Source organism: Aphanomyces astaci (genome assembly GCF_000520075.1).
Source record: "Aphanomyces astaci strain APO3 unplaced genomic scaffold supercont1.3, whole genome shotgun sequence".
In the NCBI taxonomy this organism is placed as follows: Eukaryota; Oomycota; class Saprolegniomycetes; order Saprolegniales; family Verrucalvaceae; genus Aphanomyces; species Aphanomyces astaci.
In genome coordinates, this window is record NW_009798266.1 from 74395 (window position 1) to 97409 (window position 23015).

At 48.7% G+C, this 23015-nt stretch overlaps 7 protein-coding genes and 1 non-coding gene across 8 annotated transcripts; 3 read left to right on the forward strand and 5 right to left on the reverse strand.

Moving 5' to 3' along the window:
* Window positions 1-829: 829 nt before the first annotated feature.
* On the reverse strand, window positions 830-2064 carry H257_01639 (hypothetical protein; the record flags this gene model as incomplete). Its single annotated transcript, XM_009824941.1, has 2 exons — window positions 830-1203; window positions 1257-2064. 2 exons carry the CDS (start codon window positions 2062-2064, stop codon window positions 830-832), a joined length of 1182 nt encoding a protein of 393 aa, XP_009823243.1.
* Window positions 2065-2689: 625 nt separating this feature from the next.
* On the forward strand, window positions 2690-4329 carry H257_01640 (hypothetical protein). Its single transcript, XM_009824942.1, has one exon. The coding sequence runs from the start codon at window positions 2710-2712 to the stop codon at window positions 4255-4257; it is 1548 nt and encodes a 515-aa protein (XP_009823244.1). The 5' UTR covers window positions 2690-2709; the 3' UTR covers window positions 4258-4329.
* A 281-nt stretch (window positions 4330-4610) lies between these two features.
* Window positions 4611-8126, forward strand: H257_01641 (hypothetical protein). Its single transcript, XM_009824943.1, has 7 exons — window positions 4611-4652; window positions 4704-4870; window positions 4953-5102; window positions 5148-5474; window positions 5557-5607; window positions 6251-6466; window positions 7222-8126. Exons 1-7 carry the CDS (start codon window positions 4646-4648, stop codon window positions 8008-8010), a joined length of 1707 nt encoding a protein of 568 aa, XP_009823245.1. The 5' UTR covers window positions 4611-4645; the 3' UTR covers window positions 8011-8126.
* A 940-nt stretch (window positions 8127-9066) lies between these two features.
* On the reverse strand, window positions 9067-9138 carry H257_01642. The gene has a single exon. It is a non-coding gene; the product is annotated as a tRNA-Met (tRNA).
* Window positions 9139-9481: 343 nt separating this feature from the next.
* H257_01643 (hypothetical protein) lies at window positions 9482-12055 on the reverse strand. The gene is made up of 4 exons (XM_009824944.1): window positions 11233-12055; window positions 10902-11184; window positions 10347-10709; window positions 9482-10173 (listed from the first exon to the last, which is right to left on the reverse strand). The coding sequence occupies exons 1-4, from the start codon at window positions 12018-12020 to the stop codon at window positions 9517-9519; spliced, it is 2091 nt and encodes a 696-aa protein (XP_009823246.1). The 5' UTR covers window positions 12021-12055; the 3' UTR covers window positions 9482-9516.
* Window positions 12056-12595: 540 nt separating this feature from the next.
* On the reverse strand, window positions 12596-15909 carry H257_01644 (hypothetical protein). Its single transcript, XM_009824945.1, has 3 exons — window positions 14205-15909; window positions 12926-13402; window positions 12596-12848 (listed from the first exon to the last, which is right to left on the reverse strand). The coding sequence occupies exons 1-3, from the start codon at window positions 15849-15851 to the stop codon at window positions 12627-12629; spliced, it is 2346 nt and encodes a 781-aa protein (XP_009823247.1). The 5' UTR covers window positions 15852-15909; the 3' UTR covers window positions 12596-12626.
* A 3553-nt stretch (window positions 15910-19462) lies between these two features.
* On the forward strand, window positions 19463-20314 carry H257_01645 (hypothetical protein). Its single transcript, XM_009824946.1, has one exon. It carries the CDS (start codon window positions 19547-19549, stop codon window positions 20222-20224), a length of 678 nt encoding a protein of 225 aa, XP_009823248.1. The 5' UTR covers window positions 19463-19546; the 3' UTR covers window positions 20225-20314.
* A 1554-nt stretch (window positions 20315-21868) lies between these two features.
* H257_01646 (hypothetical protein) lies at window positions 21869-22878 on the reverse strand. Its single transcript, XM_009824947.1, has one exon. The coding sequence runs from the start codon at window positions 22755-22757 to the stop codon at window positions 22008-22010; it is 750 nt and encodes a 249-aa protein (XP_009823249.1). The 5' UTR covers window positions 22758-22878; the 3' UTR covers window positions 21869-22007.
* Between the last annotated feature and the right edge of the window lie 137 nt (window positions 22879-23015).

Consider the following 23015-nt stretch of genomic DNA (forward strand, 5'->3'; position numbering starts at 1 on the left):
TTTACAGTTAGCTCAAGAGCATCAGCACCCGTACATGATCGTTGGATCCAGCAAAAGGGCATTCCCGCGCACTGAAAACGCGTCTGCTGGAAGAGGATAATGGTTTCTGTTCATGGCTACGGTAGTTGCTTGGCCTTGGAGTTATCTCCACATGCCTACTTTAGTTCTTGCATCTGTGGACGACTCTACGGCGCCAACCACCCAATTTACAGTTAATGCCAGCACAGTGCATACATGGCTATCATACAGTAAACAGCAATACAGAAGAAATAGCAACACAGCATGAAACCACACCATGTCAGTTTGGCATGGCATTGAAGCAAGGCGGTGTCGTGAAAGGTACGAATATCCTTGTCAAGTGCTTGGGCTAACTAACGATAGTAGCTAATTGTGTGGGAGGGCGCCGGGTAGTGATGCCTATGCCAGTATAGGTAGGACACTACCCTCTCCATCTTTTTCGAACTACACAGCAAGTCATGCTGGAGGCGTGGCCATCCATCAGCACTGGATCTGTTTTGTTTCCATCTACGCTACAAATCATGCTACAGACGTGGTGATCAATCGCTGCTAATTTACTGATTTTCCACCTACACTACAATCCTCTTAATACAAACTCCAAATATAAGTGCACATGGCCAGACGACTACTACGTAGTAAGCAGGTACAAAACAGTCCCGAATCGAGCCCGTTGGACGACCATAATGCTTCCTCTTAATTTATGCATGTTCAAAGCGCTAGTTTCTCTCGTAGTAAGCTAACTACTAGTACGAGGGAGAGTTGACACATACTACGTAGTATATACAGTAGCTGGACAGAACTACATGCCATCTCAGACGTCGACGAGCCGTCGGATGAGGGCCTCGCCGTTGTCGCCGCTGATGACCATCTTGGCCCGTCCGACCAGTTGCTGGTCCACTTGGTTCTTCCTGAACGCGTATTCAAACTGGCGCTTCACAGTGAGTGCGTCGGCCGACTTGGCTTCGGCGTCGGCTGCCGCCAAGAGCCCCGCCGCCGTCTTGCTTGCGACATCGAACATCGCTTGTTGCTTGATTTGCTCTGCATTCACACGTTGTTCGTACTCGCGTTGCGCAGCCACGAGCAGCATCATGGCGTCGTTGCGTTTCATAGTGGCCGCCGCGGTGGCGGTGGCAAATGCAATGTCGCGCTTGCCGGCGGTTTGCAAAACCAATGCGTTGTACTTGGCTGTTTGGTGGATGCACATCACTTCCATGGTGCTTTCGCTGCCGAGAAGCAACTTGTGTCGAGAGATGAGTTCGCGTTCCTTTGCGCTACAAGGTCCTTGACGTTGCGGTCGTTGGCTTTTTGGATCGCGGTGAGCAGCTTCGTTTCGTCGTTGAGCAAGATGCGCATGTCGTTCTCGTGCTTCTTCTCCTGCTCCTCCATCTTGGTTTTGAACGCCGTCGTCTTTTCCAGGGTCGCAGACAACCGAGTGGGAAGGGCTACGTTGGTCACTTTGACGTTGTGAATGACCACGCCGTACGCGACGAGTTTGTGGTTGAGGTCGCGCTTCATGCCGCTCGCAAACTCTTCGCGGAGGTCGTGCACTTGGTCATGGCGGACCGAATGCACCAACCCCCGAATGCCCTCAGCCGTGAGCATCGAAATAAGTTCGTTGAAACGCTGCGCGCCGAGCATGTACACAAACTTGACAGCGTCGTCGGCGCTGGGCCCGATTTGAAAGTTGATGGAGATGTCAATGTCCACCATGACATTGTCCGAGGTAGGACACCGCTCGACGGGCGCCGAGTACGCTACCGCATGCTTGGTCACGATGTGGGACACGCGGTTGTAAGCTGCCCACACGGGGATCAGTCCCGGCTCCAGCATCCCCGCGTGGGCGTTCCAGCGTTGGTACAGTACCCACACCCCCGACGGAATGCGCACAAACGTGTCGCAAAAGTGGGGGTACGTGGGCACGAGCACGAGGGGGATGCTGCCGTCTTTGGTTTTCTTGTTGAAGTGCGATTCGGCGTGCAGGGGCTTGCGGATTGTAGCTTGTACGACCACCGTTTGCCGCGGATGCTGCGTGGAGAAGCTAGCCATGACAAGTCGAATTGGGTAATGATAACTTTTTCTTACCACGGTGATGTTGAAGGTACGATAGTTTTGCAACTACAGTACAGTACCTACTACAGTCAGTACAGAAGTACACTTTTGACTTTGTGGGACAGAATTCTTCATCTGGGAACTTTCCAGGACCTGCAATTGTTTTGGGTTCCATTGAGCTCTAACTATGTGTGACAGTTTCGGTCTACCCGCCCACGGAGATGCAGCAAGATTCGATGCCACTCCTGTTGAGTTTCATACGATGGGTTTGATTGATATGACAAGGACACAATGCACACCATTGTATGCAGCATCAAGTGGTTAACAATTTGAGCCATAAGGACCATCGGAAGCATTCACGATATGCATTGTTCGCTATGTCAGATAATGGACTCGGTTAAGAACCCACGGCCAACCACCATTGAATGGGTTGATATGATTGGATGGAAACCAGCCTTGAATGAAATAATTTTGACATTTTTTCCACAGGATTACACTTGTTCTCAACTTTGACGTTCCACGGATGCCCCGACCCTAACGTTACGACGTTTTGGACGTTTCCTGGGATTGTTGAAAGTTTCATTGAAAACCATTTGACATGGAAACCCACCTTTTGCATCACATTATATTCAAATTCCCACCATGGCCACCTCAACTACCACCGCGGCATCGTGGAGCAGCAAGAACCAAACGCACCTCTTGTTCGACCATATTTGGCGTGTCGACTCGGCCAACAAGAAGTTTGGCGAGTGCAAAGACGGCAGTACCGTGGTGATCTTGCAGCCTGGGCGTAGCCCCGTGATGCCCTATATCCGCATCCCTGATGGCATGTACGCGATCGTACAACACCACGGCAAGGACGTCGACTACGTCGATCCCGTAAATGGTTCGACGAGCCCGATTTGGCCAGCGGGGTTCCACCGCGCGTCCGTCTTCACAAAAGTGGCGTACCTCGTGACCAAGCAGTATGTGGTATTTGACACCCCGGTCAAAGGGTGCAAAACCGCAGACGACGTGACGGTGCAGATCGACATGTGCCTTGTGTTCCGCATCACAGGAGACACCTCCAAGGGCGAAGACCCCAACTTGGTCAAGCGATTAGTGTACGAATTGGGGCCCCAGGGCCTGGAAACCCAGCTCCGCGATGCCCAAGAGGAAGCGGTGCGGGCGCTTGCTCGCAGTGTCCAGCACACGGAGGTGTACTCGCTGCGCGATGGCACGGTGAAGGAACGGTTCAAGAACGAACTGCAATTGCGCCCCCCTGCCCCAGTCCCCCCTGTGAACCACGACGACGACGAAGAGAAAGATGACGCCCCGATGCTGGACCCTCGCTTTGTGTTGAAGAGTGCCGAGATGACCGGGGATGACGGTGTTAACAACATGTGGCAAGTCCCCCCCGCGGCCAAAGTGATCTACTGCGTGACCGAAGACATGAAGAATAACTTGAACAAACAGTTCAACCCGTACGGTGTCGAAATCACCAGCGTGGCCATCACCAACGTGAAACTGCCAGCCAACTTTGAATCGCAAATGGAAGAAAAGACCACGTACACGAGCGCAATCAAAGAGCAAAACATGAAGCAGCAAAGCGACATGCAGTTGCTGCAGTACCGCGAAGAGATTGATACGACCAAGCTGTCCAAGGCGATGATCCGCATCGAGGAAACCGAAACTGGCAAACAGCACTGTGCCGAAATCCAAAAGCAAATCGACATGATCTGCGCCGACACGAAGCAAATTCAAACGAAAATCAACCAAGACCGACAAGTACGCTGCGGCAAAATTGTCACCGACGCCCAGCTCGAGATGGCCAAGCTGCAAGCCGAAACCGAGATGATCCAGGCAGAGATTTACGCGTCGTGCGAGGCCACCATCACGAAAATCAATGCAGAGCTGGACGCCCTGCGACTCAAGATGGACGCTGACGTAGCTCAAATCCAAGCCGTGGGGGAAGCTCGTGCCAAGGAAATCGTGTCGGAGGCACAAGGCATTGCGTCACTCAAGCTGGAGAAGCAGTGCACGTTTGTCCTCCAAATGCAGCGGCTCGATGTGATGGCGTCGTTGGCTGATAACGACCAAGTTGTGATTGCTGGCAACGGGTCCAACAACCTAATGGCCGATATATTTGTCGCCCAGCAAAAGAGCAACCTACTTCTGAATATCAACGGCTTGCAACCGAGTGTAGCCTAGGGTTATGAGCTATAACCAGTACATGTATTGAATACTCAACAATATTATTAGTAGTGTACACTAATATATTTCTAAACCATTTTCATTGGTATTAATATGTATAGTACATCCCACCACAGTACAGTACGTCGTGCACAATCTGTAAGTATATACAGGTGAGGTGTGAGACTTCATTGATTCTCTACACCCTACATAACCACGCTATGTACTGTACCTCTCGGATTCACAGAGGTATCGATACTGTAAAGTTGGCGTGCAAAAGTTGAATGCACATTTGATACATGTGAGATTGCTGTTCGAGCTGGTAGTATCCGGAATGGACCGGATACGTCGGTCATTTCGAGTGCCGTCCAGCAAAAACAGTGAACAAAAACGCGAGCCCCTTGCGATGTCAGGTATAATCGATCCTTGTGCATCTCCGTGATAACTCATGGACATATATGCAGAGCCCAGCCTCAAGAAGGTCAAACCTGAACCTACAGCGGTGCTGCATCCAGGCTTGCTGAACCAGTCGACGGAGACGCGGCGAAGCATTCGCGACCAGTGCTTGAGCAACGCGCCGTTTCCGCACTATCAGATTCCAGTGCTGTGTACCCCCGAGCACATGCGCAAGGTTTGCCATCCGTCGTCTTGTCGATACCTTTGCCATATTCCAATCATTCGTGCGTTCGTATATGACGGTGTGGCCTTGTTAGGTGCATGTGGAATGCGTGGAGGAGCTGCAAAGCACGTTCAAAGAGACCGATCTGTTCAAACTGTACCAAACCATCGACTTGGGCAACTTGCAGTTGTCGAATCCACTGGCCAAGAAGCTGCCAGCCCTCTTGAAGCTTCGCAATGCATTGGTAGGCTGGCCTTATTGTTTTCATCTTCTCAACGATCTCGACTAGTACACGACCGAGTTCCGGCAATACATGTCAGACATCACGGGATGTGGCCCGCTTAACGACAAGGTCGACTGCGCCGCCAACGTGTACATGGCCGGCTGCCACCTCCTTCCCCACGACGACGTGATTGGCACACGATGCATCAGCTACGTGATCTACCTGAGCGACCCCGACGACGAGTGGACGGCCGCGGACGGCGGCGCCCTGGAGCTGTACCCGTCTGAATCGTCGGGGGTTCCAGCGCTGGTACCGACGGCATTTGCCTTGCCCACGTACAACTCGCTCGCGTTGTTTCCCGTGGCCCCGGGAATTAGCTTTCACTCCGTCCAAGTAAGAAGAACGCCACCTCCTAAACCTGACTTTGACTTTGAATATGTCATATCTAAACGGATGTGCATTCTGTTGAACGTAGGAAGTGTACGCAGACAAGCCACGCTTGTCGATCCAGGGCTGGTTTCACCAGGTAAAAAACTATTTGATTGATGCCTACGTGGGCAAAGAATGCATCGGATATATGTGTGTGATGATGTATGGGTCGTGTTATATTGTCCTTTGACCCAAAATGTGGACTTTTGTGCTGATTCGTATCACACTAATTTGACGTTGTGGATGGTTTCCTGCAATCTGATTGGCTATATATATCCTTCTGCCGATGATTCTTGTGTGCATTTAATTTAGTTGGTCGATTCATTCATTCTCCATGTCGCTCCAGTTTAGAATAATACTCACAACAATATTCGTTGTGTTGTTTTCGTGGTACTACGACGACGAATCTCAATCCGTGGTGCACGGAAATATTGGGGAAACCTTGAAAACTTCAAAAAAATCGAATTAAAACGAAAGCTATAGACCTTCAAATATAAAATTTTACATCGATTTTCCATTTTCACTCGTGATTGATTACTCATATAATCTCGTTTGGATATCAAGTTTTGGTTACAACAGATACTGCAGTTCATTGCTGCATCTTGTATCCATGTCCAATATATAAATATATCGATTCAAATTCACATATAAATAAATAAATATATATTTATATCCAAATTCACATATAAAGATATATATATATATATATATATATATATATGTGAATTTGACTCGAGTAGGATCAAGCACCTGTGGGCGTAGACGAAGCCACCGCCACACAGTTGACTGCCATTGAAGCCTCGCAACGACCTTTCGAACCGGTTGAAGTCGAATCCGACGACCAACTCACCGAGGCAGAACTCGCCACGCTGACGCCGTTTATCAATGCTATTTACCTTACAAAAGATACGCTGGAGCAAATTCAAGATGCATTTCAGGGAACTGGAAGCATTCAGGTATGTCGTACAAATGTACCACCATCCCCACCAACTAAAAACCCGTAGATAGAAAATATTGTTCCAAGTAGTATTGTGCTTTCGAGTGAAATTTCGTGTTGTGGTGTGGTTTCTCGTTGGAATTTAAATCGATTTGATTGGCTACTTCAGAAGAGCTCAAAGTTATTAGCCAATCAAAACCTTCTCAATGAAATTTAACCAATCAAATCGATTGTGGATCGGTTTGGTCGGCGCGATTCGATTGCACCCCCTCCCCAAATTTGTATCAAAACGACAATATTGTGAATTCGCTATAAACTTGCAAAATTCGCCTGGTTTGTCGGATCAATATTGAATCACGCCAGAGTTTTTGATTGGTTGACAGTGAATATACTTTTCCTTTCTGAAAGAGCCAATCAAAAATCCACTCAAAAATGGATTAGCCAATAGCGTCGATTCGTCATGATTTGATTCGGTGGCGAGATTCGATTCGACAGGGTCTGTATCGAATATACTACAATATATTTGGCAGGATTAATTTTGATGCAATTTCTTGTGGATTTTGACAAAAGTCCTATAAAACACTTTACACTTGTGTGTTATCCTTGCTCCTCGAACACGTTGTTATTGTTATTTTTATTACCGTCAACTTTTCTTGGGAGATTCCTATGTACTATATATATATATATATATATATTGGGTTTGTTTCCCTTCCGTCCCGACACCAATCATATATATATATATCATATGTATATAAATATATATATTTTTTCTAGTTGCAATCGTTTCTGACGGCGCAGTGGGCCTCTGCCATCGACACCGCCACCCGTGCAGCCGACAGTGCTGATCAACTTGGACACGGAAAAGTGCCTGCCTACACTGCTGGTTACAGCACGGACGATTCCAACCATTGGACTCCGCAAGGGCCACTGTTCCTCCAGCGGTACCTTCGCTACACCGGTGCCGCGCTTGCCGCCTCCGAAGTTCTGAAACTTCAGTCCTCGTTGACGGATGCCAAGGATGTAAATACAACCAAAGCAGGAGCGACCCCCTCATCTCCGTCTTCCCCCGGACGACTCTTGGCGCATGTGCAAACTGCGCTGGTGCAATCTCCCGCATTTGTCAAATGGCTGTCGTTGGCCACGGGCGTGTCGCCGACGGGTTCGCGGTCGGAAGTCCGACGACTGCGCCCTGGGTTGGACTACACGCTGGCCCACCAAGCTGCCACATCATCGCCTCCCATCATCTTGGACGCCGTGCTGTGTTTCTGCGATGACGTTAGCCAGGAAGGGGACGCTGAAGCGCCGTGGAGCGCGTCGGGGTATGAGTGCTACATGCGCGCCGTAGCCGACGGTGTGGGGGACGTCGCCGCCGCGGCTTTCAACGGCGGAGACTCAACTGATGAGGATGACGATGCCGCCCCCGTGCAGATCGGTGCTCAAAACAACACGCTGAGTCTGGTCGTGCGAGACACCAGCACGATGAAGTTTGTCAAGTTTGTGAGCTGCCGCGAACGTGGCAGTCGATGGGATGTGAATGTCGAGTACACGTTGCCCAACCCGTAAAGTGATTTGGAGATCATATAGTACTACCGGTAGTACCATTTTGAAAGCACGAACTGCCTACTACATTCAACTAACTACTAACGTAACGTGAGTACCTAATCTACATCGAGTAGTGGGGGTTTTCCGAATTATGCTAGTTACTGTATCTACGATCTTCCCTATGTTCAATCTATTACTGCATCACTACTCTTCAGAAGTGTTAGTAAGCTTGATCGAGATTTCGGTTACAACATGCAAGAGCTCTCTATCTGTACTAGTAAGTAGTAATTTCTACCAAAGTACAGTAGTCATGTAGTACAACGTTAGGGCTTTATGCAGTACCCACGGCATGAATGTTCGAAGTACTTACAGTTAATACAGTAGTATGTGATAAGAATGTGGAGGGTGGCAGAAGCAATGGTTTGGGAGCCGCAAGCATGAATTAAGGAAGGGGAGCAGCAGAATGAAAAAACGAGTACCAATAACTTCTCATAACACCCGCCTCCGCTCACACTGTCTTGGAATAGCAACAGTGGACGTTCATCAACAGCCACGACCCGGACTTGCGTCCACAGCACGTGCGCCGACATCCCGAGTCAACGAAGGGGGTCACTTCCGATCCTCAAAGTTATTGGTATCGTCTACTTTGGAAAACAAAGTAAAGATGACTGCACTATAGAAATGATCCTGTTCAAGTACGGTCTTAGATTTGATTGTGTATCGACACCGTTTATGTCCTACAAAACTAAACTCCCGCGCGTGAAATGACACTTTTTCCAACCAATCACAATGCCAAACACATGGGGTGTGACGTTGCGCCAAACCAAACTGAAACTTCAACCTTTCGATTCTCACCACCAACCTAAGCAATCACTACCGTTGATACATAATGCAAGGTTGTGTGCGTACATTGTCTTACTTCTATGTGCTATGTAAGCTTGTGTGCGCTAGCTAGGACGATGCAGTAGTAGTACGGTTAGTGTACATTCAAGTTTAGGAAGGTGCAAGGTTTCGTCGTCAGATGGTTTGAACGTTCTTGTGGTGGGGCAAATCAACAGTATGGAAGCCAAAAAGAAATAGCACTTCCTGGTTTCGATCCAGGGACCTTTGGGTTATGAGCCCAACACGCTTCCTCTGCGCCAAAGTGCTCTGTATTTACAAGACGGAAAGTACAGTACCAATACTGTCGACACAACTACGGCACTACTAGTACTCGGGAGTAGTAAACACCGCTTCCAATGGATGTTTGATTACTATGTAGAACTACCGGTTAGTACATTGTAGCGTTATGGTCACAGCAATAGTACCAGTGGTTCCAACTTTTAGTTGCAGTGCCCAACAATCGAACATCCACTGGAGCAAACCAGTCGATATATGTATGTACTGCAGTAGTCCCTGATGTGTTGAAGCGAGAACAAAATCTCGTTCCTACAGACAAGAGCGCTTGTGGGTGACCATGGGGTCGCTAGAACGACATAGCAGTAAATGAATAGTGTGATTGCACAGTGTCTTTTTTATCACGTCGTGTTATACGAATACATCGGCGGTAGCTGCCGCCGCTGGCGTGTGTTGTTGCTTCTGACTTGCCTCATTTGGAGCTACCGACGATGCCGCTCCACTCGACGGCAGTTGCAAGTGTGGCCGATCGCATGCGGCGCATGTGGTGGCGCCGACGTCGTTGATCAGCGTGCAGTGCGAACAGCTCCACGGAACAGCTCGCGCAAACGTCAATGTGACAGGGCCAGAAGCTGTGACGAGGCGCTCCATGGCCGTCCACGCTGTCCACGACTCGTCCTCGACCACCTCCCCGTCCATTTGAAGCAGCTGGTCCCCCACACATATGACTCCGCACGCGACCGCTGGCAGGAGCGGCCGCTTCGAGTTTGATGTTTCTAGCGCTGTGATCATGAGGCGGCGAGGGGGATGGGGATCTGATGACGATTCGCTGGGGGGCTCAAGGCTCGAGATGTCGTCCCCCACGACGAGCCCTAGACCGCCATCTTGCGCGGTGAGGCGGACGATATACCGACACTTTCCATCGGGGGACGAAGCGACGGGGGCGCGCAGGACTTCCCACGACGGATGCGATGCCAATGGGGAGGTTGGCGTGCGATGCAGGGAAGGCAGGGGGGCTGTGAACGATAGACGCGTGCCACTTTTAGAAGAACTCTGCAACCCAATGTCCTACATCAATCCAGCAACACACACGATAACGACTCCATAACACGAACAACACGAAGGCCGCCGCCAGTCCAGGGCGAGCGGCAGCCAAGCCCCCAAACAAAAAAGCGCCACCACGCAGGCATGCATGGAAAATGTATGGACAGTTGGTGCTAAATCAAACAACGTGGACGTACAATTTCATCGAGGGTGTCCAGGGCATCCAATGACGCTGCTTGATCGGGCAAGAGGGTAGGGGACCTGGGGGCAACATTTGTCGTAAACACGTGGCACGCCAGCGTCGGCCGAGATGGTTTCGGGGGCGATGGTTTGGCAGGGGGATGGACTACCACGGGAAGCACGGGAACTAGCGAAGAAGGCGAAGGTTGTTCTTGTGGCCGTTTCGCTGGACTCCGTGGCGACGTGGGCGGGGGCAAATGCACGTGTTGGGCCAGGGTTTCAAGTTGATCGAACTTGAGCTGGTTCTTTTCCCAAAATAATATTGTGGGTTGGTAGCAGCCCCGTTCGATGCGTCGGCGGACTTCGTCCCACGATCCAATCTAACAGCATTCGTCCATAAAACATTGGAGGCCAATCACAGCAGATACTGTATGACGTGGCACGCGCTCAGACGAGATCACATATATCCTGTATCATAGACATTACAACAGAAATAGGGGTTGAATCCGCACACTTCGCCACAACATTCTCGTGGAGGCATCCATGGCAACGAGATGGATATGCATGCATACCTTGTGCACTTGAACGTCGTCGAAAAGGTACCACTCATGGGCTTTGGACTGAGACTTGAAGAAACTCACATAGTGCTGGCCGTAGTAGCACACCATGCCTCGAAAGACGTAGATCGATTCGGGTTTGGGCAAATCGGCGGCATCGCCCCCCAGTCGAAAGATCAAGCCCAGGTCCAGTTGATGGGGAATGATGTTGGCAAACGCTTTGAGCTCCACGCCGCCGACGGTCGTGGCGGGCCACACGATGCTCACGGCAAACACGATCGGAAACTTCATGAGCCAACTAGGCACAATTTTGATCACCACCACCATACAAGTATTAGAACTATACCGATCCACGAGGCAGCTGCCTCGGCACTTGGTGAGCTCGTTCTCAGGACAAGACCGCCTCGGTCCTTCATTCAATAACGTGCGAAGCACCGCTTCAAACGAATTCTCCTTGTTAGACGGGTGGTTTGCGGTTGGCGAGCTACTTCGAAAGAAAAACGACTTTGCACTTGTCGTGGTGTTGGCCACACACTGGTACAATTCGGCAAAGTACACCCGATACAACGTATCCTTCCACATCTCGGGCTCGGACGTGGCCTGGCACGATTGGCACCGATACATGTCAAACATGTTGGACTCGAACAAGGCGTGGCCAATGCACTTGGGGTCGCAGTCCGTGTCGTTGATCTCGATCGACGACGACAAGGATTGTTGAGGTGGTAGTGGCGTGGTGGGGGTGGGATGGGGGAGGGCGTGGTGGCGCACCTGGTCCGCATGCATCGACGCCAAGATCATGTCCAATGTTTCGGTGGCGTCGGCCATAGCCCCTAGCCGGAACCGATCTGTTTGGCTGCTAAGCACGTTGAGCGCCACGCGCACGTTGTCCGGTGCAAGTGTTTTCTCTTCGCCATACTCGTAATACGTGAAGATCTCTTTGAGTTCGCAGAGAAGGCACGTGTCGTGGACAGAGTGCAGGGCGGTGTGGTCGCTGGACGTGATCAGCACGCGGAAGCTGTCCAGGTGCCACAACGACTGAATGATCACGTTGAGGAAGCAGTTGTTCTGGCCCACATAGTTGGTCAATCCCTTGTGCATGGACGTGTGCTTGAGCAGCGTTGCGCGGTCGGTCATGATGGCGTATGTACGTACGACCGCCGAAAGGCAAGGAAATCAAACAGCCTTCGGTCATCAGGTACTTTTGAAACCGAAATTAAATCCTTTGATACAAGTCTGCGACAAGTTTACACTTGACAATTGTAAGTTGCTTTGGTGAACATTATTTTAATTTCCGTTGCTGTCTATCTGCTTCTATTTACACACACTCTGCGGCTTCTCATAAGTCATCATTCATTGTGCAAGACCCCTGCTCCATCTACCACCTTCGTACATAACTTCATAGTTAATCGAATGCATTGCTCTTGTTTGGAGTACTGTACCACCCTATCTATCTATCTATACACACATTCTTGTTGAACGTTGTTGGCCCATTCATGTTGCAGTTTTTGCGGCAAACACGGCTAACTACCGGTAGTTACATGTAGCTCTTCTGTCTATCCTTCCTGGCTTCAGCTAAAAACATCATCCCATGTCCACAACAACCCACATCACATAGGTTACTGTATCTACGCTGCCCCATCCAAATATTGCCCAATGACGTACAGTAACGTTACTTACTGTATTTATTACCCCCATTGAAGGATGATGATTCACACACCAGACACACATATAAATGTCATGTTATTCGAGCCAAAACCCCGTGATTTCCATGTTGATCACCAGCGTCAAGTACTTGGCCAGCTCGGCCTTGTTGGCGTACAACGGCAAGTCGATGCGGTTGAAGCACGTGTGTCCCTTGGGCATGAGACCCGTCGGGGGTGGTCCCCGGTTCACCACTTGAATTGTAAACCGGCGCACGCGGCCATCGGTCGACGTCAGCGCTTTGAAGCCTTGCACCGGCACCTACACCACCATCAGCCCCCCCCCTCATCTAGCTAGCTAGCGCATCCAAAGAGCGTTCGTTAGCTCGCCACCCTTACCCGAGACGTGCCCGTGGCAAACTGCAGCAGCCGCGCGCGCTCTTCCGGGGAAAAATTGGCCACAACCGCCCAGAACCAGTCGACTACCGCCGTCTCCGCGACCGAGGGGGTCTCGAGCTTGATCCACCGGATTTCGCTGTACACGCGCCAGTCGTTCGTGTCGATGTCTGGCATCCCCGACAGAAGCAGGTCGAATTCTTGGTAATCAAACACTGAGATCAAAAAGAGAGGCACAATGTCGTAAAAGCCCTTGAGGAACGCGTTCAGCGGCGACGCGATGCTGCCAAACATGTGGAACTTGAGCAGCAAGTCGAGGTACTCGGCCTTATTGTCGTCCGTAACGGCAATGGCGGCACCGCCAGGCACCAACTCGATCACTTCCAAGTTTGTCAGCCCCGTCACAGTGAAATCCAACGACAACAAGTCGGCTTGGTTGTTGCGTTTGAGCCACGTGCAGTTGCGATACAGTTCGTCGTCCTATACACACTCGGTTGAGTACACAGAAACAGCAAAGTCCTCTTCAACAATATTAATCCTTGTGACAGGGTCTTCTTGACATCCCCCTGTCTCATTCCATTTTCAATCCAACACAGCATTGAAGGGGCAAAGACGGGGTGGTTCAGGGGGGGGCGTACATATACAACCTCCCCCCATCGTAAAGCCAGCCAGCCAGCCATAGAAGACAACAGTACTCCCCACCACACGAGCTAAGACCCCCGCATATATATAGATAGACATATCTTGTGGATTTGATTGGCTCACACAGAAAATATAAGTAGTATTTCACTCCTCCGTGATTCCATACTATATATTCGACAAACCACGCGAATTTTAAGAAGTGTAGAATGAATGCACAAGATATATTGTGCTTTCGAGTGAATTTTCGTGTTGTGGAGTGGTTTCTCATTGGAATTTAAATCGATTTGATTGGCTACCTCAGATGAGCTCAAAATTTTTAGCCAATCAAAACCTTCTCAATGAAATTCAACCAATCAGATCGATTGTGGATCAGTTTGGTCGGCGCGATTCGATTGCACCCCCTCCCCAAATTTGTATCAAATCGACAATATATATACATATATAATATATATACATATATAATATATATACATATATAATATATATACATATAATATATATATACATATATAATATATATACATATAATATATATATACATATAATATATATACATATAATATACATATAATATATATATACATATAATATATATATACATATAATATATATATATATACTGCGACATGCTATACCGTACCAGGAACTCGAGGTCTGAAAACGAGATGGGCACTTCCAACATGTGCTTGATCAACGGGAGTGCGAGGGACATCTTCATGTTGAAGCCTTCAATCAGCGCTTTGCCAATCAACCGGCCGACAAACTCAAACTCTTGCTGGTAGTTGGGTCGTAGCACAGCTTTGGGGTTGATCCAGTATGCCAGGTTGGACCCCTTGGTCGCAACAAAGAGACCCATTTCTTCGCCAAACACCCTGTCGCAGAGCAGTTCGTACCATTCGCGAATCAACCCACCGGCGTCTAGCCCTGGCTCGTTCTCAAAAAAGATGCGAAGGCGCTCCCAGAACCGCGACGCGGGGCACTTGAGCGTCTGCTCCATCGAATCCGCCACGATGTGATCCCTTCGGACCACAAACTGGATGTGGCCGTCCTCGTACCGACGCCACCGCTTTTGCACTTGATGGAGAAACCAATTATTCTTTTCTTGAAACGTAAGCGCGGCTATCTCTTCCAGGTCGTCGTCGCAGTCGGGCTGCCGCGATGATCCGCCGTCCACAACGACCCCCAACGCCGGGGCAAACTCCATCGCGCCATCCGCCGTCGTGTGCCGGATGTACCCCGTCGACAGCGTCGTAAAGTTTTCGCGCCGCTCGTCCTCGGAGATGGCCGCCAGCGGAAAACTCGTCTGCCCTTGGCCCCATCCAAACCCAGTGCCCTCGGTGATGACGGCGGTGCCGCTGCTGCTGCTGGGCATGGCCGCCGACGAAGCCACAGCCGGTGCCTTGCGATGGTGGCTACTACTACTTGTAGTCGTACTAGTAGAATTGCCAGTAAACATGGATTGCCGCTCTTCAGCGTTTTCGAGCTGCTGGAGCGCCGTGGACCGCAGCGGGTGTTGCAACGCCGACGAAGACGGTGCTTCTTCTTCTTCCATGTAGCCCAGGTCCCGCATTGCCAATGCGACATGGTTTTCATGACGACGCGTCGAGTTGGTCGATGACTCGTCTTCTTCGGCAAGCGACGACCCCGTGTTCGAGATGGGGCTGAGCATGTCTACAAAGTCGTGGCCTTCGCCGTGCATCTCCATGTCCACGGTGCTCTCGCGCGTGGGGTCGTTCACGTCGGCGTCGATGCGAATCCAATGCATGTTGCCGTCGGGCCCCTTTTTTCGCCTCCACAGATGCCGCCGCATCGCCGCCTTTTGGCGCGTGGTCAGGTCCATTTGCTTGAGCCGTCGCACGTGGAACGATCGGATGCGGCTTTGCTGGTCCAGTACGACCGATCGCGACTTGTGCAGCGTCGGGTTGACAAAGTCCGACTTGCGAAGGCCGGACGGCCGCGGCACCGACGCGTCGTAGTGCGAATTGATCGTGTCGACCACGATCTGCGGCGTCCCGCACATCACGCACTCCTTCTTCGTAGGGTGGTTCTCATGGAAGCAAATCGAGCACGTCCACTCTTTCTCGCCGCGTGCCACGAACGTGTCGACCAGGTCCTGCCGCATCATGTTGTTGTGCCGGTTGTCGTTCTCGAGGAACCGCTCAATTCGCCGCGCGTAGTTCCAATAATAAATGATCGCGCCGATCAGCAGCACCAGCGCCAAGCCCAGCAGCGCATACACGATCCCTGCCGTCGTGGATGACAGCTGGACTCCAAACAGCACTGCCATGACCGCTCTCGACGTACGTACTGAACACCCTCTTGTGGAAGAGTCAGTTGCAAATGCAACCAACGACCTACTTTCTACGCGACACAACATCCGGATATTACGTGCGGTCATTCTATTATCCGGAAGGTAGCATGCGAAATGTGAAACATTACCTGTGAAAATCAGAAAAAAACGAGAAATTTGTATCTTGCCTCACGAAGAAACTGCACAAGACCGACATGATACAGAATATACATTCGCACATTGTAGCAGTGCACTGACAGTTGACGTGAGCGTATCTCAATGTTCATGTCAGGAGATACTATTGATGTTGGCTACTTCAAACTGGTGCTGCTTGCTGGTGACGTTTGGTGAAGGACTTTTTCCGTTGGGCAAGTACAGAAGCGACATGTCTCCGCTCGGTTATTCTGTATGTGGGTTTTGAAGCAGCTTGGTATTGGCATTTTGTTGTAGCAAAACAAATGTCAAGAAATACTACGTAGTAGTAAAGATCTCCTCTTGTAATATAAAAAGACTGTAAAAAAGATGGATTAACGTTAGAGCATCTCCACCGCAGCTAGAGCATCTCCACCGCACCTCCAAATGGTATTTCTGGGACAAACCTGAAATAACTAAAATACCCAATTTTTCATCTCAACCGACCTCCAAATGGTCCCTTTAAAATAAAGACACGTCGAATTCTGGGCAAAATCGGATGATTTGGCGAAGGTCTCTTCTCTATTAACGTTACTGTTAAAGTAAACAAGGTTTGCTCCTATGGTCATATGCTGCGAAGCATAGGTGCGGGCCATGGGGTACACACCATTGAAACGAGCGTCCACCTCAATGGTGGCACTGCTATCGTAGAAGTATTTGCTTGGCGCACCGCTCACCGTCCGTGTTCAACGAACCGCCATCGAATACCTCAGCGGCTGAGGTTTGTCTGCTAACTGTGGTCTTGTAATACTTGAAGTATATAACTGGCAATGTCGTAACTTGATTAGCAGCATACAATAGTGTAAGCGACATTGTCTAGTTGTGCCATGAAGGTGCATCCTGGCGGCATCACCTCCGTATCCTTATCTTGATTGCAAAGTATACGGAGGTGATGCCGCCAACATCCACAGACCTGACGGCGCGACAACTGATAACTTCCAACGCGCAGCGCGCACGTACCAAGTGATGAAAAAGCCGTGGCAGGGCCATTCACGTCGAACTTGGCCCGACGCGAACCGGGGATGACATGTGGGCGGGCATTCAAATTTGCCCAACAAAATAACCAGTTTTGCGGTGGAGAAAAAGACCGAAAACAATGGGTAAACTTATCCGGAAGTAGTTTTTCCCCGAAATAACCGGTCGCGGTGGAGATACAGTACTCTTAAGCCGAATAAAAAAATGGATTACATGTATTAGGCCGAGTCTGGGTGCCACAGAAAATGTTATTACAAAATATTCGGACAGGGAATTCTCTTTTCAAATGGGAGGTATGAAAATATTTGCAAAATATTTGAAAAGCGAGCGACCTCTGGATGCCATGATGGAATGCGAACTATTCCTGGAATATTTAGGTATTACAGTAATATTACACCGTTGACCGTAATTAGTGTGGACCGCACTAATTTTCAACCTCGTTACCTGACCTACGGCACATGTCTTAGTGCGGACCGCTCTATATCTCAATCAGCACTAATTTTTATATTGAGAATTAGTAAGGATTATTATATTGATTTTTGTATGTGGGATTTGTCATGAAAAGTCACATCACAAATCGGCATTGATGTAAACAGTCAATAGTGCAGACACATCATGCACAAGGGTTATATACTACATTTGGTGGCTTTCTATGACCACTCAGAAAATTTCACAACGGTGTAGTGTCGAAGTTCGAAAAGAGAGTCATATGAGAGCACCATCGAATACTCTTCCCCTAGTGTTTCTATAAAATTCTATTTTTTTGCGTATTTTTATTTTTGCACTTTGTTAACAGTAAGCAGAGTCAATTACGCTACCGGTGTGCAAAACAGAATTTTTCCAAAAAAATCATACTCTTTCAAAAATGTTACGTTTCATCTACTTTGGACAAGATATGAGGTTTTGAGGTCACTTCTAAGTAGGGAACGGAAGAGTACCGGTATACAGTACCGATATTTATTTAGGGTGCGTCTGGTAACGTGAAATATCACTATATACTGGCCTAAAATGCCATTTTCGAGCCAAATTCAATAAATCTGATAAATAGTGGCACATGGCTTGCTTGAAGAGTTTTATTGTTAACCCAAATCCAATAATTCCAAGTGGGGTTTACTCCTTGAGGAGGTCTTTTACCTCCATTTTGAAAATGGTATTTTTGGTTTATCCCACTTTGCCAGAAAATGGAATATATTTTTTGAAATGTTACCAGACACACCCTTAGTACATGAGATTTATATACTATAATTTATATACTTGGATATCAATGATCAGGCGTACGGATAACAATCGTCCGCACAAAAAGACTGGGTTTCGTCGTAAGTACTACCTACGATTGGAAATGATTGATAGGTTTCAATTTGTTGAGCTTTAAACAATTGTATCTCAGTCAAGATAGGTTATTGCCTTGACTATATGCTTCCAGGTAGAGAATTTCGCAAGAAATCCGATTTTAATGCTTAGTGAGTCCTAATTAGAGTATTTTAGAAGTTATGGTGGTCAAAATCAATCAGGAATGATGCTCAATTTTCACTGTGCTTCCGTATAATTTCTATATACCTATATCTGATTTCTCCTGAACTTATCCGGTTATAGAGGTTTAGGTGGAGATATGCGGTACAGCAAATTTGATAATACCTGTATAATATAATAATTACTGTACGTAACCGGTAAACCTATCAATCATTTCCAATCGGAGGTAGTATTAATAGTATTAATACAGTACAGTTATGTGAACTACGCCCAGGTGTTTGACTTGAATAATGTAAGACAGATTTGAGCACTGAAATTTTCAGAACCTCTTAATAGTAATCTTTATAAAGTGTACAAAGTATTCAATGTAGAAGTCACTACTATAATTATGAGATTACATGACTTGTCAATGAATGCAAATATTAAATGCTAAAGGTATTATTTACCTGACAGTAACTAATTTTGTCAAATCATCTTCGTTTGATGATTGTGATTGGCTGCCAACTGGGCGGAAATTGCATGGTGGGCCGAAACGACATGAATCACCAACTGTACAGTAGTTCAACCAACGTGTCGGAGCATGAGTTATCCGACAAGGGATAATACTGCAAGGTGGGTCTGTTGGGCCTTACGTACTAGTCTACCAGTAGTACTGCAGGTGTACAGGCTTTGAATGAGATGGGCAATTCAACCCGATCTCGCATGGCAAGGAGCCGTTGTGGAACACCTTGTATTGGCAGAAGAGCCATCTCCCTTGCTAGCCCCTTCTCTCATCACATACAGCGCTGTCCGTTGTACGAGTGAACTTGATTACTGTATGGGTAGTCCACAAATATGGTGTACAGTGTACATACAATTGATGGGGGCAATCATGGGTGAGAGGGTGACCGTGACACATGGATGGGCCCTTGGGGGATGCGTTTTCAAATTCGCGAGTTACACACGTGATAGTGTGTTAGTTGTTGGACAGCCAACAATCTGCACTGCGACGCATTGTGCAATTTGCCCCCTCCCACACACTCCACGTTATATTCACAGCACCATCTCACGGCAACATGCCGCTCGAACCGAAAGCATTGCTGCCAGCGTCACCATTGATAAATCCTCCCCTGCCAACTGTCTTGGTGCGTTGTGGTGTGACTACGTGTGCCCGGTTTGCCAAGCGAGATGGTTTGTGCCTTGGCCACCATTACGACTGCAGCATGCTGCCATCGCGACGACCACTGCAACCACAACCAGTGGCACCAGTCGCCGTAGCCACAGCCTCCACGCTGCATGCACAGCGCAGCAGCATCGTCCGTGCTGCTGCACAACGTCAGTATGCCCCGTCCCTGCGTCCTTCAGCTGTGGAAAACGCGCAAATCGAACGAATGATTTCAAAACCACATTGCCGAACGCTCAAAGATAAGTGCTGTGCGATTGCCGACTGCCACAAACTCGCCCGCATCGACGGGTTTTGCACCAAACACAACATGCAGTTTGCCAGCCAAAAGCGCAAGTGCGTTGTCGACGCCTGCACTGCCTATGCCCGCACACGCGGCCTGTGCACTCGCCACGGGGGCGGCAAGACGTGCGCTGTCCACGGCTGTAAGATCGTTTTACAGACTGGAGGCGTGTGCAGATCCCATGGCGAGGGACCTCGGTGCAAATATGTCACGTGTGTGCACTTTACTCGCGCTCGTGGCCTTTGCAGTTTGCACCGGCCCGAAACCGAAGAAACTGTCGAGGCATAAATAGGAACCATGTAGCGTAAGCGCAAAAATCCAATATACAGTTAACAACAGTAAGAAGACTTTTTCCGAGACGTTATATCGGATTATAACTCTACAATGTGTTTGTTCTACATGAAGCCAAAATCATCCAGGCTGTGTGTTTGTGGTGGCAACTAGTACAGTATTCTGCGATACAGTGGTTCTTGCAGTAATTAAAAGAAGGTACACCGGGAAACTACGTAGCACCTCCTTCCCTACGAATGACAAACAAAACGCATTGCTCCAAACAAGCGTGTGTGCACTGTGGTCTGTCTGGCTCGAATGCAGCGATATAATTGGATGCATGATTGGTTGGTCTAACGTTAGGCTTTCATTTCTTTGAATTGGCCAACATAACCTACCTCTTACAGTACAGTAAGCTTACATATACTAGTATGGCCCAAAGCCAAGACGAGGTAAGGCAAGACCACATGTACGACCGGCACTGACTGTGAGGCCACGATAGCTCCTGGTCGCAGATTATTTTCTTCCGTTGCGCCATTTGCAATGGAACTGCTGGTTCCCGGCTAACGCATATGCCATCGCTCTTGGACTGTCCTTGTGCGAACGGTACATGACAAACGATCCCACTATAGTCCTGGTACACCTGTGGGACAACGCCAACCACACGTTTCGCAGTGTTTTCGACCCAAGTATTTCTGTTCCGCATGGAATTACAGTAACAGTAAAAAAGTTGCATTAATTACCCGTAATCCAGTGCATCGAACGAAGTAAGAATCCATTTAAAAAAATTCAAGCACAGTATGTTGTTTCCGATGTAATGCCGAAGTCTTGGCCAAAAGGGGATTGCTGATGAGTTGCCCCTTCTATTAATAGTGCCAAGCAAGCACAACAAGTTGTCCCTCCCGTATTTAAAGAGTACTGAAAAGTTCTACCGGTAGTCAGTAAGTGATTCATGTAATTCCCGGCCAGCTTGGCCTACTTTCTGAGTGCCATAACTCGTCACCCATTCATCCGATGAGGCTGCGAAAACCTGCATTTTGACGTTCGTGACGAGCTTTATAACTTTATGCAGGTCCCATCATTAGTATCGCATGGTCAATTTGCTCGTCGAATTTCTAAAATTGAAATTTCCCTGTGTGAATTTTATTCCCGGCCAATAAGTCACTTGACAGATAATATATGACAAAATTCTCATAACCTCTTAATAATGATATGTATAAAGTGTTCATGTAATTAAATTTAGAAGTGCTACAAACAGTAAAACAAAAACTGTATTATATGTCCTACAAGCAGAATATTAAATCTTACAAGTATATGATACAAGTGTACATAATTTTGTCCAATCATTATCCATGGATGATTGTGATTGGCCATTTGCTGACCGGGAATTGCATTACTACTACCCGTAGTAGTACTGAAGTTAGGTCCCCACGGTTGCAGTTTTCAATGCCTCCATTCCATTCCACACATCATATTGTGCATTTCACCCAAATTTGGACTTGTGAGTCATTTCGCCAAATGCATTCAAATCCATTTGATCCAATTTAAGCTTGTACAAACTATACTTTACAAATAATAAGATATATATGGTTTTCCCCAATGCGGAGGGACAGTGTCAAATCAAACGTTTGGATTGGCAGAAATTCACTAGAACGTGATTTGATTGGCTTAGGCGGTTCTTGAACACAATCTCGAAAGACATTCGATTCTGCTGAGGGGAATCGATTTGACAATACTTATCGAAGTAATTTGTTTCTGCATGACGGAGTTAATCGACAAAGACTTTACGAGTTCTCGGTTCCTAATAAAACACTCCAAGCATCGCGTTGGGAGAGGGCGGCAATCGACCATCAGGGTCGATAGGTTGGTTCTTGTGTTGGCCACAGAGGCCTCCAACCCGGGCAAAATGCGTGCAACCAGTGTATTTGCACGGCTTGCACTTGGATCCACCCCCGTGAGCTCGGCAGAGGCCACCGGATTGCTGGACAGTGACGCAGCCGTCGACAGAGCACGTTTTGCCGCCGCCGTGGCGAATGCAGAGCCCCGCCGTGCGGGCGTACGATGGACAGCCGTCCACATTGCATTTTCGTCGTTGGTTGCTCAGCTTCATGTTGTGCTGGGTGCACAAGCCAGCGATGCGAGCGTATTTGTCGCAGTTTGCAATGAAGCAACGCCGGGACGACTTGGTAAGGTTGTGGTGGTGGTGGCCGTCGGTACTATCGTCGTCGGCCACGTCACGGGGCCGAAGGGACGACGACCTTGGACGAAGCATCGCAAGGTTGAACATGGTAGCAGATGCAGCCTCGTCTTGTGCACTCAGTGTGGACGAGGTGCTCGTGCTGGGCGAAAGCGAGCCCACTGACGGGAGCGGGGAGGTGTCGGCTTGGGTGGTTGCGGTGACGCGGTGGAAACTAGATGCATGCACAAGGCACATCCCACGGACCTTGGCGTACCGGTAGCATGCGTGAACAGAGCACGCGATATGATACTGGTGGTGCTGATGCTGGTCAGGAAACATGCTGCAGGTGGTCACGTTCGGATGGTGCTGCATTGCAAGGTGTAATTGAATATGGAAGTGATATCGACATACCAAAACCACAAGACTGGCGTCATGAAGCAACCACAATAAGGCCAGAGGTGTCCTGAAGGACACGCGATGTGGGCAGAAGGGGCGAGTGCGAAGCTGGCCTCATGGCTTACACCTTGTCCCACTGCCAATCAGGTTGGATCTTTAACGTGATTACGTTTTATACTCCCTAGGGTGGTTGAAATCCTACGCCTACGCTCCTTCGACCTGCGTGCGAAGTGC